The following is an 18427-nucleotide window of genomic DNA, read 5'->3' as shown; positions in this document are numbered from 1 at the left end:
ATTTGCCACGCATGGTGGCGGGCACCTGTAATCCTAGCTACTTGGGAGGCTGAGGCAGGAGAATCGCTTGAACCCAAGGAGGCAGAGGTTGCGGTCAGCCGAGATGGCGCCGCTGCACTCCAGCCCAGGCAACAATGCAAGACTCCATCTAAAAAAAAAAAAAAAAAAGTCACTTGTAATTCCCCCGCCCCAAATACTTAGAAATAAATCTAACACATGCAAGATTTGTATGCTGAAAACTACACAACACTGATAAAAGAAATCAAAGATCTGGCTGGGCGTGGTAGCTAATGCCTGTAATCCCAGCACTTTGGGAGGCCAAGACGGGCGGATCACCTGAGGTCAGGAGTTTGAGACCAGCCTGGCCAACATGGCGAAACCCTGTCTCTTCTATAAATACAAAAATTATCTGTGTGTGGTGGTGTGTGCCTGTAATCCCAGCTACTCGGGAGGCTGAGGCAGGAGAATCCCGTGAATCCAGGAGGCAGTGGTTGCAGTGAGCTGAGGTCACGAAATTGCACTCCAGCCTGGATGATAAGAGCGAAACTGTAAAAAAAAAAAATACACAAAATAAAACAATAAAAAAATAAAAGATCTATACAGCCATGTGCTGCATAACGACATTTTGGTCAATAAGAGTTTGGTCAATAACGGATCACGTATACAATGGTGGTCCCGTAAGATTATGACTATACCATATGGCCTAGGTGTGCAGCAGGCTCTACCATCCAGCTTTGTGTAAGTACACCCTATGATATTCACACAAAATGAAATCACCTAATGAAGCATTTCTCAGAATGTATTCCTGTCATTAAGTGACACATGACTGTACACTTTTTTTTTGTAGAGAAGGATAGAATTATCCTAAATTCTATATGGAAAGGCAAAGGAACTAGAATAGTGAAAATAATTTTGAAAAACAGAAAAGGGGGAGAATCATTCTACTCAAATTCAAGGCTTATCATATAGCTGTAGTAATGAAGACGGTGTGCTTCCAGCAAAAAGATCAACAGAGATCAATAGAACACAATAGAGAGCCCAGTAATGGACCCACACTAATATGCTCAATTAAATTCTAGCAAAGATGCAAAAGTATTTCAATAGAGGAAGAACAGTCTTTTCAACAAGGTGCTAGAACAAGTTGATATCCATAGGCAAGAAAATAAACTTGGAATTAAACCTCACACTTTATACACTCAAAATGGATCACATACTAAATGTAAAATGTAAAACTCTACAAAACCTTTAAAAAAATATATAGAACCTCTTCAGGATCTAAGGCTAGACAAAGGTCTCTTGGACTTCACACCAAAAGCATGATCCATGGAAGGAAAAATTGATGAACTGGATTTCAACAAAATAAAAAACTTGAGCTCTGCAAAAGGCCGTTAGGACAAAAACACAAGCTACAGACTAGGCAAAAATATTTGCAAACCACATATCTGAGAAAGGTTGAGTTTCTACAATATATAAAAGAACTCTTGGCCAGGTGGTGGCTCACGCCTGTAATCCCTGTATTTTGGGAGGCCGACGTGGTGGATCACTAGAGATCAGGAGTTCGACACCAGCCTGGCTAACATGATAAAACCCCACCTCTACTAAAAATACAAAAATTAGCCGGGTATGGTGGCACGCACCTGTAATCCCAGTTACTCAAGAGGCTGGGGCAGGAGAATCGCTTGAACCTGGGAGGCGGAGGTTGCAGTGAGCCGAGATCACACCACTGCACTCCAGCCTGGGTGGGTGACAGAGTAAGACTCCATTTCAAAAAAAAAAAAAAAAAAAAGAACTCTCAAAATTCAACAGCAAAAAAGAAAAAATATATAATGTGAATATGGGCAAAAGACATTTCACCAATTATGATACACAGATGGCAAATAAGCACATGGAAAGATGATTAACATCATTAGCTATCAGAGTAATATAAGTTATAACTACAATAAGGTATCAATACACGCTTACCAGAATGGCTAAGACTAACATCAAATGCTGGAAAGATGCAGAGAAACTATATCACTCAAACATTACTGGTAGAAATGTAGAACCATACAGCTATTCTGGAAAACTCTGGAATTCCTGGGCATTTATCCAAGAGAAATGAAGACTCTAATTCACATAAAAACCTGTACAGAAATGTTTACAGCAACTTTATTTAGATACCTAATAACAGGAAACATTCCTGACATCCTTCCGCAGGTGTTTACTATGGTACATCTATACTGACATCCCAATCAGTACTAAAAACAGAACTATTGATGCAACAAGCTGGATCAATGCCCAGAGATTATGCTGAGTGAAAAGCCAATCCCAAAAGAAAGTATAATCCAATCAATTTTGGCAAAATTAGATGGAGAACAGACCACTGGTGCCAGAGGTTATGAAGGTGGGCGTAGCTATACGAGCACAAGAGGAAACTGAGTATGGCTTATGACAACAGATGGGATCATTGTGATAGAAATGTTCTGTATCTTGATTATATCATTTCTATCCTATCTTGGCTTGGTTGTGATATTGCCCTTGTTTTGCAAGATGTTATCATCGGGAAAACTGGGTGGAATCTCTGTATTATTTCTTACAAGTGTATATTTCTTATAATGATCTCAAAATTTGAGTTGAATTGAGAAAAGCCAACGACCTACATTTATGTTAATAACTTACGAAATAAGCTAACAGAGTAGACTGATATTAAGACACACAATTTGGTTCATTTCCTAGACAATTTATTCCTATGGAATGGCAATTCCAGTGCCCGTTCTTATTCTGCCTAATCAGAAGTGATTCTCCTGATGGTCTCAGGTATCTAATATCTGCCCAGCTAATTCAAACCTATGGATCCCCAATAACGTCATTTTTTTTTTTTTTTTTTTTTTAAGACAGGGTCTGGCTCTGTTGTCCAGGCTGGAGTACAGAGGTGCAGTCTCAGCTCACCGCAACTTCCACACCCTGGGCTCAAGCCATCCTTCCCACCTCCGCCTCTTGAGTAGCTGGGAGCATGTCACCACATCCAGCTAATTTTTTGGGAGGGACAGAGTCTCCCTATGTTGCCCATGCTGGTCTCAAACTCCCTGGCTCAAACTACCAACTACTCGGGAGGCTGAGGCAGGAGAATCGCCTGAACCCGGGAGACGGAGGTTGCAGTGAGCTGAGATCGTGCCACTGCACTCCAGCCTGGGCAACAGAGCAAGACTCCGTCTCAAAAAAAAAAAAGAAAAAAAGAAAAGATCATTTTCCCGTCCTTAAATTATTTTGTACATCTACTACTTGGAAGCAAAGTAGTTTAAAGAAGTCTGGCAATCTCTCTATAATCTTAGGTACGTGGTCCTACACTTAAGCATATGTTTGTTTCATACATATGTATAATTATGCATGTATAATCTTTTAAGTTTGTCCTATTGGTATGAAAATGTAAAATTACTACTTACCATTTGAAGAAGCCAAAGGCAGTTCTTAAATTCTTGCCCATTTAAGAGAAAATTTTGAATAATGACTCCTTCACCCAAATCTGATAAAAAATTTGTTCAACATTTTATATTATTTTACAGTATATTTTGAGAAAGATCTTTATTTGCTTTGTACAAAGTAAAAATTACATGACACATTAACATATATTAACATGATACATAATTCATAAAACACTGTCTGCCAAAAGTAATTTTACCGCTGTTTTTTTTAACAAAAAACATTTAAAAGTGGTTTTTTAATATATATATATTTTCTCCAAAGGAAGAAATTTCTTGCTTTTACTCAGGGAAAAAAAAAAAAAATTAAGGTACATTTGAGTAGAATGATTTCATCTAAAAGAGTTCTTTCAGGAGACATCTGGGATTCACTGCATTGTTTTTATTTTCTTCTTTTTCCTCTTCTTTTCCAACATTTCTACCATTTTCCTCCTCTTCGTTGATACCAGGCCACTTTCTTTTGTTGCTTTCTTACTGTCACCTGTTAAACCGCGTTTCTTTGTGTTAGGTTTTGACCGCTTTTCTTCTTTGTGCACTGTGTCACCAGGCTCCTTTTTGCCAATTTTGGACTGTTCTTTACTTACTAAAACACAAAAGAGAGTGCTTTTAAAAAAAGACTGTTTTTCCCTTTGAATGAAATAAACACAGGCTGTCAATAAAGTGACATTATCTGGATCTCCTCCACTTCTACAATTTAAGAGATAATAGATTATTCAAAATTTCAAAACAATCAAATTCGATTACCAGGAGAAGGCTCTGCAGCTGGAGGAAGGCTTTCTTTCATGTCTGCCACTTTGTCTAGCCACACTCCAAGACATGTCAGCCTGGCGTTGGTGTTTACTTCACAGAGTAAAGATGGGGGAACTTTCTAAACAGAAGAAACAAACATTCATAATGTGCATTTTCAATAATTTCTTTTTCCATAATCAAGTTACCTTAATTTAAAACTTCCTGTATTTTCTTCAGTACAAAATATGATATTCAGAAGCAACATATAATCTTCACTCATGGTTAGTTTGACTATGTTATTCACAGAGCCAATTTTGCATGTTCTCACTCATAGGTGAGAATCGAACAATGGGAACACACGGACACAGGAAGGGGAACATCACACACCGGGGACTGTTGTGGGGTGGGGGGCAGGGGGAGGGATAGCATTAGGAGATATACCTAATGTTAAATGACGAGTTAATGGGTGCAGCACACCAACATGGCACATGTATACATATGTAACTAATCTGCACGTTGTGCACATGTACCCTAAAACTTAAAGTATAAAAAAGAAAAAAAAAGAAAACATATATCCACACAAAAATTTATATATGAATGTTCACAGAGGCACTATTCATAACATCCCAAAAGGTGGAAACAATCCAAATGTCTATCACCTCATGAATGGATACATAAAAAGTGGTATATCCACACAATGGGGTAGTATTCAGTCATAAAAAGTAGTGAAGTACTAACATATGCTATAACATGATGAACCTTAGAAACATTACACTAAGTGAAAAACGCCCGTCACAAAAGGCCAAACGTTGTGTGATTCCATATATGAAATGTCCAGAAAAGGCAAATCCATAAAAACAAAAAGCAGATTACTAGTTACCAGGGACTGGCGGTGGGGGGAAAGGAGAGGATGGGGGGGTGACTGCTAATGGGTATGGAGTTTCTCTTTGGTGTGATGAAAATATTCTAAAATTAATTACGATTATGATTGTACAACTCCATGAATATGCTAAATTAAATCATTGAATTGTATACTTTAAAAAAAAAAAAAGAAAAAGAAAATTCTAAAGAAAGGAATCAGGTCTTATTTCCAGGGCTGAACAAAGAACCTTGGAAAAAGAGACATTCAACAAACCATATTCACAGAATGTGCTTATGAGATAACAAAGAATAAACCAAGAGAGACTGTAAGGAGACTACAGGAGGGAATTTAATTTTCCAAACTGTCTGGTTCAAATGGTTTGTTAATTTCGTAGTTGATCGGGAGCTTCCAAATTATTTTTAGCAATGGCAGTATTTTTACCTAAGAGCTTCCAGAGAACTCCAGTATTCAAGAGAGAGGAAAGTAGAGCTTCTCTGACTAAAAAGAGCAGCGCGAGTTCTGGGATCCCACCAGCTCACACTCAGAAATGACAACCATCAAGGCAGCTCCGTGGGAACCCTAATTTTAAAACCATTAATATCAATCATGCCTGGAAGAGATTTAAAAAGTTTATTTAAAGACCTATGTCTTATGACCCTTAAAAAAATTCCACCTCACTTAGGAGCAAGACTTGTATTAAAGTACATTTAGATTGCTTTAAGGCACTGACCTTATCCTGCTTAAGCTTCCACATTTTGATGAAACCATCACTCGATGCTGTAACAATAACATGATGCTCTGGAATTTCAAAACTGAACATGTCCTTTACCCTAGGACAGAAATATTAACACCATAAAAGATCTTTTCCTCCAAATAGTCTAATATTGTGATAAAATTACACACACAGACTAGTGCTTTCTCAATGTTTCAAGTACTTCCAAACTGCTCAATGAATGGTGCCTTAAAATTTAACTATGCTTCGATTCCCATTAATGAGATATATTCAGGCCCAAAATGCAGGAAAAAATCAACTGCCAACCATATCTGAAGCAAAAGTTGAAAAGATAACACATAACTATAAATAATCAGGTTATTACAAAGGAACTAAAGATGAGTAAAACAAAGCCCATCACCTCAAGAAACTCCAAGTTCAGTAAGGAGAGAAAAGACAACAGAAACGATGAATCCAGGCCTCTCCCACACATCCATTTCCCTCATCTCCAGTCCTACCACTGTTAGTCTAAGCCACTCTCATTTTTCCTCTGGATCACAGAAGTAGCCTAATTGGCATTTCTGCTTCTATTTTGCCCCTTAACAATTTTCTTTTCTTTTTTTTTTTTTAAGACAGAGTCTTGCTCTATCGCCCAGGCTGGAGTGTAGTGGCGAGATCTTGGCTAACCACAACCTCCGCCTCCTGGGTTCAAACGATTCTCCTGCCTCAGCCTCCCGAGTAGCTGGGATTACAGGCGTGTGCTACCACGCCCGGCTAATTTTTGTATTTTTAGTAGAGACAGGGTTTCACCATGTTGGTCAGGCTGGTCTCAAACTCAGGAGTTTGTGATCTGCCTGACCTTGTGATCTGCCTGCCTCAGCCTCCCAAAGTGCCAGGAATACAGGCGTCAGCCACTGCGCCCGGCCAACAATTTTTAAAAATGTAAATCAAATCATGTAACTTCCAGGCTTAAAACCCTACAAAACTGGTATCTACTTTAAAATAATATGGGAGAGGAGGAAGTGGCTGGGCATACAGATGAAGCAAGACTGGCCACACAGTGACAGTTGCTAAAGCTGGTGGTGGGTCTTAAAGGGTTAGTGCCTTAAACCAGTCTAAATGCTTTAAAATTTTTCCATAGTAAGAAAAATGATGATGATTATAGGCACCGTTTGGCTTCCACCATCCTCTCCTTGCTCATTCTCACCTAGTCACACAGGTCTTCTATCTGCTGCTAAAATACACCAAGCTCTGTTCTCCCTCAGGGTCTTTGCACCTGTCTCTCTCTTCTTTTTAAAACTAGCTCCTTTTTCATTCTTAAGGTCTCACATCTTCTTCCCTCATCATCCTATCTAAACCAATTGCCCTTGTTAATGTTTAATCACTCTACTTTTCTGTTTCCATCCTGTCATAATGATCTGCTTGTTTATAATCTGTTGCCTCCTTACAATATAAGAGCCATGAGAGCACAAGCTCCTGTCTTTTGTGTTCATCATTAAATACTTTGTGTAGTATTTCATAATGATGCTCAATGAATACTTGTTAAATGAATGAATGGCCAAATATCTTAAGTGTTATTAGTACATCCGGAATGGGCAACCTTGAAGAATATGTTTACTTCCCAATGTAGGAGAAGAGTAAGGCCTTTATACTACTGACTGCAGTACTCTAAGTATGGATTTCTTAAAACTTAACCACCATTTAAGAAATAAGAACTAAGACTCATTTGACACATAGAACATGCAAATGGATCACATCAAAATCTAACTCTGTAGATTAGATCACCTTTTTCAAAATTACTGGAAAAAGCAGGGATATATGAGTCAGATAAAACCAGGTTCAGCTCTCAGCTCCATTATTGGGGTAATATTGGCCAAGCCACTTAACTACTTACTTTGAGACTATCTACCCCCTAGAAATAGAGAAAGCATTAAAAGGTAATAAAAACTGGCACAAAACAGGAACTCAATAACGTCAATTCACTTCTCCTGCAGGAAAAAAAAAAAAACATGGAAAGGGGGAAGAAGTAGGCAAGGGGACTTACGTAAAAGGACAAAAGTAGATGGGAACAAAGCTCAAGATTGTTTAGTCTTTTGTTTGTTCAAATATGCTTGATTTCAGGCTCCAAGTCTAACAGACACCTAAAAAATATCTTGTGCAAATGACAGTCCAGAAAACAATTTCACCACTTTTGCATTATTATTATTTTTTTTTTAGACGGAGTCTCACTCTGTCGCCAGGCTGGAGTGCAGTGGTGCGATCTTGGCTCACTGTAACCTCCGCCTCCAGGGTTCAAGTGATTCTCCTGCCTCACCCTCTCGAGTAACTGGGACTACAAGCATGCACCACCACACCAATTTTTTTATTTTTAGTAGAGACGGGGTTTCACCATGTTGGCCAGGATGGTCTTGATCTCTTGACCTCCTGATCCGCCCGCCTCAGCCTCCCAAAGTGTTGGGATTACAGGCGTGAGCTATTGCGCCCAGCCCACTTTTGCATTATTAAAGGCCAGGAAGATAACACTGTCCACCACCTTATTAGATTCCAGATACCATATACTGTACATGTAGATATGTCTGATTATTTCTGCAGTTGTTAATAAAAACATATAACCTGGTTTATGAAACTACTGCATATATACCATTTATTAAGACTAGACATATACACCAGAGATTGGTAAAAATACCTGTTTTCATGAGCTTTAAATTCACAGAGGCACACTAGCGAATCACAGTCAAAAAACCTTATAACTTCTTCATCTCCAGCCACTGCAAGGGCAGACTCCTAGGAGAGAGGAAAAAGAGTAATGACATCCAGAATGTCATCAATAGTTCCAACCATCACCACAAACTTTGGTCACTGATTTCTGATTACTTACTGAAAGAAATTTAACAGAGGAAATTCTCTTTTCATTTGTGATGGTGCCACTAATGGATGCAGTGTCAAGCTGATAGATGTCTATTTTATTCTGTATGATAACTACATACTGCTCTCCTCTTGGGGACCATTCTACTATGTGAGCATCTATAAGTGGAAAAAAACGAACTTTGTTTATTTTGTAAATAAAACACGAAGTGATCATAGTAATAATAAAAATAGCAAATATTTATACTGTGCATTTTCAAATTCATTATCCTATTTCGTCTTCATAACACATTTTACAAGTCAAGTTTTTAGAAAATAATCTAGGTTCAAAAAGTCAAAGGTGGGCCAGGTGCAGTGGCTCACACCTGTAATGCCAGCACTTTGGGAGGCCAAGCTGGGTGGATCACTTAAGGCCAGGAGTTTGAGACCAGCCTGGCCAACATGGCGAAACCCCATCTTTAACAAAAAATACAAAAAATTAGCCAAGCATGGTGGCACGCGCCTGTAATCCCAGCTGCTTGGGAGGGTGAGGCAGGAGAATAATGAACTCAGAAGGCAGAGGTTGTAGTGAGCTGAGACAGCGCCACTGCACTCCAGCCTGGGTGACAGAGTGAGACTCCATCTCAAAAACTAAAATAAAATAAAATAAAAAATAAATACATAAAATAAAGTAAAAAATAAAATAAAAATCAAAGGCAGGTGGCAGAGCCACAAAAAGAATCTAGATCTAAAATGGGAAAAGAAAGTAACCCAAGGCATTTGCTCAGAGGTAACCACCACCATGCAGGGAAATAAATGTGTAACATACACACATATAAAAATGTGTATCTATATTCATATTCCATTAAGTCACATAAAATATACAGGTTGAGTATCCCTTATCCAAAATGCTTGAGACCAGAACTGTTTTGGATTTTGGAATATCTGCTTAAATACAATGAAGTATCTCGAGGATAAAACCCATGAAACTCATGTTTCAAGTCTAAACATGAAATTCATCTATGTTTCATACACACCTGGCCTGAAGGTAATTTTACACAATATTTTAAATAATTTTGTGCATAAACAAAGTTCTGACTGTGACCCATCATGAGGTAAGGTGTTGAATTTTCTACTTGAGGCACCACATCAGTGCTCAAAAAGTTTCAGATTTTGGAGCATTTCAGATTTCCAGATTAGGAATGCTCAACCTGCATTTCAAACAAAAATACTCACTTTGTTTTATATTTTTTATGAATGCTGATCTTCCTTCTACAAGATTCCACGTTCTGCAAAACAGGAAGCTCACTTATGGTGTGATCACCAACTAACTTTTACTAAGCGTAAAAGAACAAGCATAATGAAGACTTACTCAAGTGACAATTTTACTATATACTGGCCATTTAAAAAACCTGCTATCTTCCTTACGGCAACATTTTGAAATATTATGAGGCAGGATTAAGACTTGCTCCATTCCCATATCCCTTTAACATGTCGTATCCTTTGTATTTTCAAAGGGTTTCCCTTTCTAAAATCTTCAGTTCACAGCTATGATGACTGCAGCATAATTGCATGTTTGAAAACAGAGCTTGTTGGCTGAGCGTGGTGGCTCACGCCTGTAATCCCAACACTTTGGGAGGCCGAGGCGGGCGGATCATGAGGTCAGGAGATCGAGACCCTCCTGGCTAACACGGTGAAACACCATCTCTACTAAAAATACAAAAAATTAGCCAGGCATAGTGGCGGGTGCCTGTAGTCCCAGCTACTCGGGAGGCTGAGGCAGGAGAATGGCGTGAACCCAGGAGGCGGAGCTTGCAGTGAGCCAAGATCATGCCACTGCACTCCAGCCTGGGCGACAAGAGCAGGGCGACAGAGTGAAACTCCATCTCAAAAAAAAGAAAAAAAAAGAAAATATAGCTTGTCATTTTTATCCTACCACTATGAACCACTATGAAAAGGTTCACTAGCTTTTGACCTTTCCCTTGTATCACAGTATTTTTAAATGGTAGAGAGCTGTAGTAAAAGATACACCTTAGAAAAATGCTCTTCAGCATTAATGACTTACCTCAATGTCTTATCTGTACCAACCGACAGGGCCAACTTGCCAGATGGGTGAATAGAAAGGAAGGTCACCTGTCCTCTATAATGAAACCAACAGTTAGTCCCCAACTTGACTGGCACATCGAGAATGCTAAACGGAAAGAGCCCGACTCACTTGTGAGCTTTAATTGACTTCAGGCATTCCCATTTTTTTGCATCCCAGATACAGATGAGTCCATCTTCCGCTCCACTGATTAAATGCCTGTTGCCATAGAATTTCAGGCAAGTTATTGTACCTATGGAAAAACCAAAATAGGCAAAAATAATATTCATTTTAAATGCAAACTCCATTTCTGATTTGAAGGCTATGCTATGCTAAGTAAAACACTCAATACCTTTTTTCTTTTTTTCTTTTTTTTGAGGCAGGGTTTCACTCTTGTTACCCAGGCTGAAGTGCTATGGCACAATCTTATCCCACTGCAACCTCTGCCTCCTGGGTTCAAGCAATCCTCCTACCTCAGCCTCCTGAGTAACTGGGACTACAGGTGCACATCAATATACATAGCTAATTTTTGTATTTTTTGTAGATACAAGGTTTCACCATACCATGTTGCCCAGGCTGGTCTTGAACTCCTGGGCCCAAGCGATCTGCCCACCTCAGCCTCCCAAAGTGCTGGCATTACAGGTGTGAGCCACTGTGCCTGGCCTCAATGTCTTAATATTACTAAACTATACCTTAAATTTTTTCATGTAAGTACAGTTGTTCAAATCTATGCAAATATTTTCAGCAGAGTATCTCCAGTTTAGATATAGATTTGAACAAATCAGTTCACGTCCTTGCTTTACCTCTTCAAATTATAAATTTAGGAGGTAGCTGGCTAGGATAGTTTGAGCAAAAGTAAACAAAACTAATCAGCTAACAAGCTAATCCGGGGAACAAACCAGGTGTACTGCCACATGACTTCCACTTTCTAAACAGTGAATTAGCTACCCAATCAGCCACAATCCAATCACTATCACTCAGACCTGTTTTAATCCATTTCCACACACTTCTCATTCATTTGTTCATATTTTCCTCTCCCTATTATCCTATTTCTCACTTCAGAAAGTTTGCTTTCCCACATCTGCTTCCCTAGAAAAAAGCTTATCTATTAGCAACTCTTAAAAAAATAGCATTTATGCATCCATAAAAAGGAATGAGATCATGTCCTTTGCAGGGATGTGGATGGAGTTGGAAGCCATTATCCCCAGCAAACTAATGCAGGAAGAGAAAATTAAACACTGCCCAGGCAAGGTGGCTCATGCCTGTAATCCCAGCACTTTGGGAGACCGAGGCAGGCAGATCACTTGAGGTCAGGAGTTCAAGACCAGCCTGGCCAACATGGCGAAACCCCGTCTCTACTGAAAATACAAAAATTAGCTGGATGTGGTGGTGTGTGCCTGTAGTCCCAGCTACTCAGGAGTCTGAGGCACAAGAATCGCTTGAACCCGGGAGATGGAGGTTGCAGTGAGCCGAGATCTGCCACTGCACTCCAGCCTGGGTGACAGAGCAAGACTCCATCTCAAAAAAGAAGGAAAGAAATAGAAAAGAAAAGAAAGAAAACCAAACACCACATGTTCTCACACAGGGGAAGAACACCACACACTGGAGCCTGTGGGAGGGGAAGGGTTGGGGGAAGGAGAGCATTAGAAGGAACAGCTAATGGACGCTGGGCTTAACACCTAGGTGATGGGATGATCTGTACAGCAAACCACCATGGGACATTTACCTATGTAACAAACCTGCACATCTTGCATGTGTACCCCTGAACTTAAAAGTTGAAGGAAAAAAAAGAAAAAAAGGATTTATACAAGAAATAAAGGAAACCAAGAAACCAAGAGCCCTACTTCATTCACCCCCCAATCTAAACTCCTGTTCAATTCCTTTTCTTATTGTTGAACACTTGTACTAATGGGTTTGGGCAGATCAAATTTAACTTATTTCTTCCAAACCTGAGAGAGAAGGCTTCTTTGTAATGAACTATACTAGGAGATAGAGAAAAAAAGAATGTATATTTGAATCACTCAAAGCTCAGCTTCTGATGAAGTGCAAAACAGCTGTTAAAGCAGCAGTGGACAGTCTGCCATGGTGTGAAAGTGTCCCCCAAAATTCATTTGCTGAAACTTAGTTGCCAATGTGATAGTTTAAGAGGTGAGACCTTTAGGAGGTAATGGTGACTAAGTCATGAGGGCCAGCCCTCATGAACAGGATTAGAGGACTGGCGACATTATAAAAGTTTTCTTTTGGCAGGGCGCGGTGGCTCACACCTGTAATCCCAGCACTTTGGGAGGCTGAGGCGGGCGGATCACTTGAGGTCAAGAGTTCAAGACCAGCCTGGCCAACATGGTTAGACCCCTGTCTCAACTAAAAATACAAAAATTAGCTGGGCGTGGTGGCAGGCACCTACAATCCAAGCTACCTGGGAGGCTGAGGCAGGAGAATCGCTTAAACCCAGGAGGCAGAAGTTGCAGTGAGCCGAGATTGCGCCACTGCACTCCAGCCCGGGGCACAGAGCGAGAAGCCCCCCCGCCCCCGCCAAAAAAAAAGTTGTTTTTTTTTGTTTGTTTGTTTTTTTTAAACTGGCTCCAACTCTCAAGAATTGTGTAGGGAGCTGCTTTGCCCTTCTACCATATGACGACACAGCAACAGAGAGCCAGTCCTTACGAGACAAGAAAATCTGCTGGTGCCTTAATCTTAGACTTCTCAGCCTCTACAACTGTGAGAAATAAATCTCTATTATTGATAAATTATTCAGTCTAAGGCATTTTGTTGTAGCAGTCTGAATAAACTAAGGGAACATCTAATAGAAGGAAGCCACTTATGGCTGCAAATTTACTGCTGGAAACCAATGCCTGGTGTGGATCCTCTGAAATACATGTAAGATTGGGTAGGAAAAAGGGCACAATTTTATCTGCCTTTCTTTGCAGAAAACCAACTTTCTTGGCTGAGTTACTCCTCATTCTCTGTCCCCTGGGAAAATGCAACAAAAACAGCATAAAATGTTTGGTACTGAAGAAAAAAATTTACCTGTTCAGTCTTTCTCTCCCTTGATTCTGCCACTATCCTGGGTACCTTGACCACCAGTGTGGAAAACCAAACCACAAGCTGGGAATTGTAGTACTACTTCTTGACTTCAACTCCAGTGACTTTTGCCTCCCCTGCATTTCAGTCCCCTACACCCACAGCCTGGGCATCGTTACCACGTAGAGCTGTTCCATGTTAGAACTCTTGACCTCTAGGAACCTATTTGCTGACCACAAGCTCACATCTGCCCATCCCTTTCATGCCTCCCTGCACTCACACTCCACCTGCTTTTGTATTTCAGAGATCTCCAGGCCCTTGACAACACATTTTCTTTTCTTTTCCTCTTTTTTTTTTTTTTTTTGAGACAAAGTCTCGCTCTGTCGCCTAGGCTGGAGTGCAGTGGCGCAATCTCAGCTCACTGCAAACTCTGCCTCCCTGGGTTCAAGCTATTCTCCTGCCTCAGCCTCCTGAGTAGCTGGGACTACAGGTGCGTGCCACCACGTCCAGCTAAGGTTATGTATTTTTAGTAGAGAGGGGGTTTCTCTGTGTTAGCCAGGATGGTCTCAATCTCCTGACCTCATGCTCAGCCCACCTTGGCCTCCCAAAGTGCTGGGATTACAGGCATGAGACACCGCGCCCAGCCTTTGACAACACATTTTCTCTACGCTGACAACCTAATCCACTCCTTCACCAAAATTCTTAATTCCCTTGTAACTCAATCCTTCTACCACACACACCAAGTAACCTTCCTCTCTCTAGGGAAATGTCTGTGGCTTATTACTGAAGAAACTCAGAAAATCTTGCAAACTGATGTTGGTCAATCCGTAGCTGCCAATTCCAATGGGGCAGGCCTTCATCAGTCCTTCTGTTGGGGTTCTCAGTCAGCACCCCTCCGATACAAACTGGCAGTACTTTCCTCAAGCCCACATCATTCATTTGCTAGCTTGCTCCCTCCCTCCCTCCCAATTCAGTCTCTACCTGGCTCTCTCAAGGACTCCAGGATCTGGTCCCATCTACTTCTCTAGCCCCTCAAACTCCCAATTTAACCTTCTCATAATCCAGAACTGCTTACAGTTCCGCATGAACACCAGCGGTCAAAAGCATGGGCTCTAGACCTAGGTTCAAGTTCTAGTTCCACTGTTTGAGACCTTGGGCAAGTCAAGTAACATCTTTGAAACTAGCTGTTCTCTTCTACTTTCTTGGCACACAGAGGGGTACATAATATGCCCTCAATAAAGTTAGATATTGCTATGATGCTACTACCTGTGCTCCTCATACTGCCAGCTCTGCCTGGAATGTCCTTTCTCCTTCCTTGCAAACTTTACCTGCCCAACAACTGGCATTTCTCTTTTAAGATAACTCAGATGTCATTTTAAGGAAGGTCTCAGTGAAAACCTCACTCTGACTCCCTTACTCTCTGACTGGGTTAAATGCCTCCTTTCTGTCTCCCAATACAGACTGTAAGCCAACCCAGAGCAAGAAACCCTTTTTTTTTTTTTTTTGAGATGGAGTCTCACTCTGTTGCCCAGGCTGGCATGCAGTGGCGCAATCTCAGCTTACTGCAATCTCTGCCTCCTGGGTTCAAACGATTCCCCTGCCTCAGCCTCCCGAGTAGCTGGGACTACAGGTGCGTGCCACCACACCTGGCTAATTTTTTTTGTATTTTAGTAGAGACAGGTCTGGTCTCCAGATACTGACCTCAGGTGATCCACCCGCCTCAGCCTCCCAAAGTGCTGGGATTACAGGTGTGAGCCACTGCGCCAGGCTAAGAAACCATTTTTTTAAAAAATTCCTCCATCTTCTAGCACAGAATCTGCTATAAAATAATTGTTTAACAAGAAATTGTTAAACTGAAGTCAAATTGTAAAGAACACCTCCATGTTCTCATCTTAAGGGATGCAATTTTCTTACCACTGTGATGCACTAGAGCCCCATGCTCTATCTTCTTTTTCATGTCATAAATGTGAATTGTTTCATCTTTGCTCCCAGTGACCACAAAACGACTATTTACAGCTACTGCTGACAAGGAGGCAGTGTGAGCATGGTGAGTGAAGTCAGCCACAAGAGTCCATTGCTGCTGAAGATGAAAACATACAATTAATGCCACAGTCACACCACAGTTCTACCAACTCTATCCACTGGTAGTTTTCATGAATCATGGAACCATTTATCTGTTTCTGAAAAGATAAATCGTTCCACGATTCATGAAAACTATCAATGGATCCTATAAATGGAAAAATGATATGTTAAACTACAAAATGACATGTAGTTTAACACAAAGGACTTGAGACTTGATAAGGAAGGTAAAGCAAGGAGGTGGGCAGGCAACACTGGGTATCATCATTCTAGAACACGGTAATGAGACTGACGAGGGAAGACTTTTAGATCCTACACAAATCTTTAACTCTTTAATGTATTTACTTTATATGTGAGACTTAATTTATTTTTTCAGATATTCACATTTTCATTTGAATTTATTCTTTCAAATGATGAGTGCCTACTATGTATCTGGCACTATTCCAAGCAGTTGATCTATAGCAGTGAACTGCAATTCTCCCATCTAAGCCTCCTGTGTAGCTGGGATTACAAGCACTTGCCATCATGCCCAGCTAATTTTGGTAGAGACAGGGTTTCACCACGTTGGCCAGGCTGGTCTTGAACTCCTGACCTCAGGTGATCCACCTGCCTCACCCTCCCAAAGTGCTGGGATTGCAGGCATGAGCCACCGCGCACAGTGGACAAGCCTTATAAAGGAAAACCAACAGAGTAAAGGTATCTTTCCATGAGTACCAACATAAGCCCTAGAGAATCACCAATAATGAAATCTCAGGAACTCTGTGCTTATTGCCATGTGACAATAACAGTAGGAAGTCTGACTGGATGAGTGCGAAGTATGACAGCAAAATACACACACACACACACACACACACACACACACACACACACACTCACTCCTTAAACTGAAGGAACTGCATCAAAAAGTATTTGCAAAACAAACCGAAAAAGAAAAAAAACGCATCAAACTTCTTTGAACATGTGTTACTGCAAATCAGGTCCTTAATAATTACAGCAACAGATACTCCTTCCATCATTTAAGACCAAGGGGGCCTCCTTTGAATCAAGCATTTTTGCGGGGCTGCTATGGCCTTAAATCAAATAATAACCTTTTAAAATTCACATAATGTAGGTTATCTAGGCTATTGCTTAGATTTAGTAGAAGCATAGGGTAATGGTTAAGAGTTTCAAATATCAGAGACCCTCGGGGGCTCCTGACATTTTGGGGTCAGCTCTGCCAATTATTATCTGTGTGGCCTTCAGCAGTCACTTAACCTATCTAGGACCAACATTTTGGTTCTTCATCTGCAAAACGAGAATAACTGCATCCTCCTCAGAGGGTTGCTATGAGGCCTACTGTGTGTCTGGAACACAGTTAAGTAATTTCACTACAAAAAAAAAAAACATTAAATAGTATCATCATTGACTATTCAAAACACATCACTTTTCAGCCAAAGACAAAGAGCAAATAACCGGAGTAGGAAACAAAATAAACAAAAGCAATAGGTCAGGTGATATATTTCGAAATTTTCTGGATAATTAAAGACCGACGCCTTGACTTCATAAAGAAGTACTGTACTCAATTTTCTAGAAAATGCTTAGACTTGCTTCAAGAATAAAAGTGAGCTAGATGTTAGGAGGTCGGATTTCTAGTCGTGAGTATAGTCCTATCTACCTATTTGACTACTGGCAACGTATTTGACCTTTTTATTTATTCACACATCTAGTAATATCATATTCTGCTGTAATTTCTCTCCATCTATGTGTCTCCTCAGTCCTCCACCCCTTATGTAGGCAACGTCTCTAAGGTAAGATCCATACCTCCAGCATCTTTGCATCTCCACCGCCCAGTTCGTCGTAAGTTCCCAACAAATAACGAATTGGTATCGCTTTATCTATAAGGGATTTATCCTAATCTAGTTCTGGTAATTTGTAAAATTCCAGGACAGAAATTCAGCAAAAGAGCGAGATCTTCTTTCATTAAATTCTGAATACTGTCAACTTATGGGATCGATCCTTAAATCCACAATCTACGACTCATTTGTCCGTATGCAGAAATGCCGGTTTCCTTTGTGTCCCGTGGACCTTTTGTCTACTAGAAAAGGCAGATATTGTCTCATTTTGATAAAATGTCCATTCTACGTTTTAAAAGGTTAGCTTTTCTCTTAAGACTCTTAGGTTTGATTCATCAAATCACCCAGTGAACAGCAGGCGCTCCAATGTTTACCTCTGCTGTGTATGAACCAAACCCGACCTTCCCGGCCCCGCCTCCGACTGTCTCTAGCTACGCGGTATCTCACCTCGTAGTCGCCGCAAGCCTCGGGCTCCGGGTGTACAGCGAACCCAAAGAGGACCTGCTCGTAGCAACCAGCGACCAGCTCCATTCAGCAGCGCACGTGCCTCTTCCGTCAGCCCGGCTCAGCCTGGTGGTGACAGAACCGGATGCCAAAAAAAAAAAAAAAAAAAAAAAAAAGTCTGGGTCCTTTCTGCATCGGCGCTCGAATTATACGTCAGGCTCTAGGGCTGCCTTTAAGTCGCCTGTAAACGTGGACATATTTTCAGCGCGAGGAGGTCACATGGATTTTCCAAGAGGAGAATAAGTAAAGATGCCACATGAGGAGGTTCTCACTGCAAGGAGAAAAAAATCGGGGGCAAGCAGGCAT

General features: G+C 40.7%; 1 protein-coding gene and 1 long non-coding RNA gene across 3 annotated transcripts in view; one reads left to right on the top strand and one right to left on the bottom strand.

Moving 5' to 3' along the window:
- The window catches only part of LOC115836344, a 20045-nt gene extending 14825 nt beyond the window's left edge, over nucleotides 1-5220 (top strand). The window contains exons 2-3 of the long non-coding RNA XR_004031359.1: nucleotides 1136-1140; nucleotides 4894-5220. This is a non-coding gene — a long non-coding RNA (uncharacterized LOC115836344). The remainder of the gene's footprint in view (nucleotides 1-1135; nucleotides 1141-4893) is intronic.
- PAK1IP1 (PAK1 interacting protein 1) lies at nucleotides 3504-18427 on the bottom strand. Of its 2 annotated transcripts, none has more exons than XM_030817282.1 (10): nucleotides 18065-18427; nucleotides 15621-15786; nucleotides 10821-10941; nucleotides 10671-10745; nucleotides 9842-9894; nucleotides 8640-8785; nucleotides 8448-8545; nucleotides 5780-5879; nucleotides 4203-4326; nucleotides 3504-4041 (listed from the first exon to the last, which is right to left on the bottom strand). In XM_030817282.1, the coding sequence occupies exons 1-10, from the start codon at nucleotides 18146-18148 to the stop codon at nucleotides 3827-3829; spliced, it is 1182 nt and encodes a 393-aa protein (XP_030673142.1). In that variant the 5' UTR covers nucleotides 18149-18427; the 3' UTR covers nucleotides 3504-3826. The 2 variants fall into 2 exon arrangements, with proteins under 2 accessions (XP_030673142.1, XP_003263546.2); XM_003263498.4 differs by having other exon boundaries at nucleotides 3532-4041; nucleotides 15621-15783; nucleotides 18065-18273.

Source organism: Nomascus leucogenys, chromosome 8 (assembly GCF_006542625.1).
Source record: "Nomascus leucogenys isolate Asia chromosome 8, Asia_NLE_v1, whole genome shotgun sequence".
Taxonomy (NCBI): domain Eukaryota; kingdom Metazoa; phylum Chordata; class Mammalia; order Primates; family Hylobatidae; genus Nomascus; species Nomascus leucogenys.
This window is presented reverse-complemented; position numbering and strand designations above follow the sequence as displayed.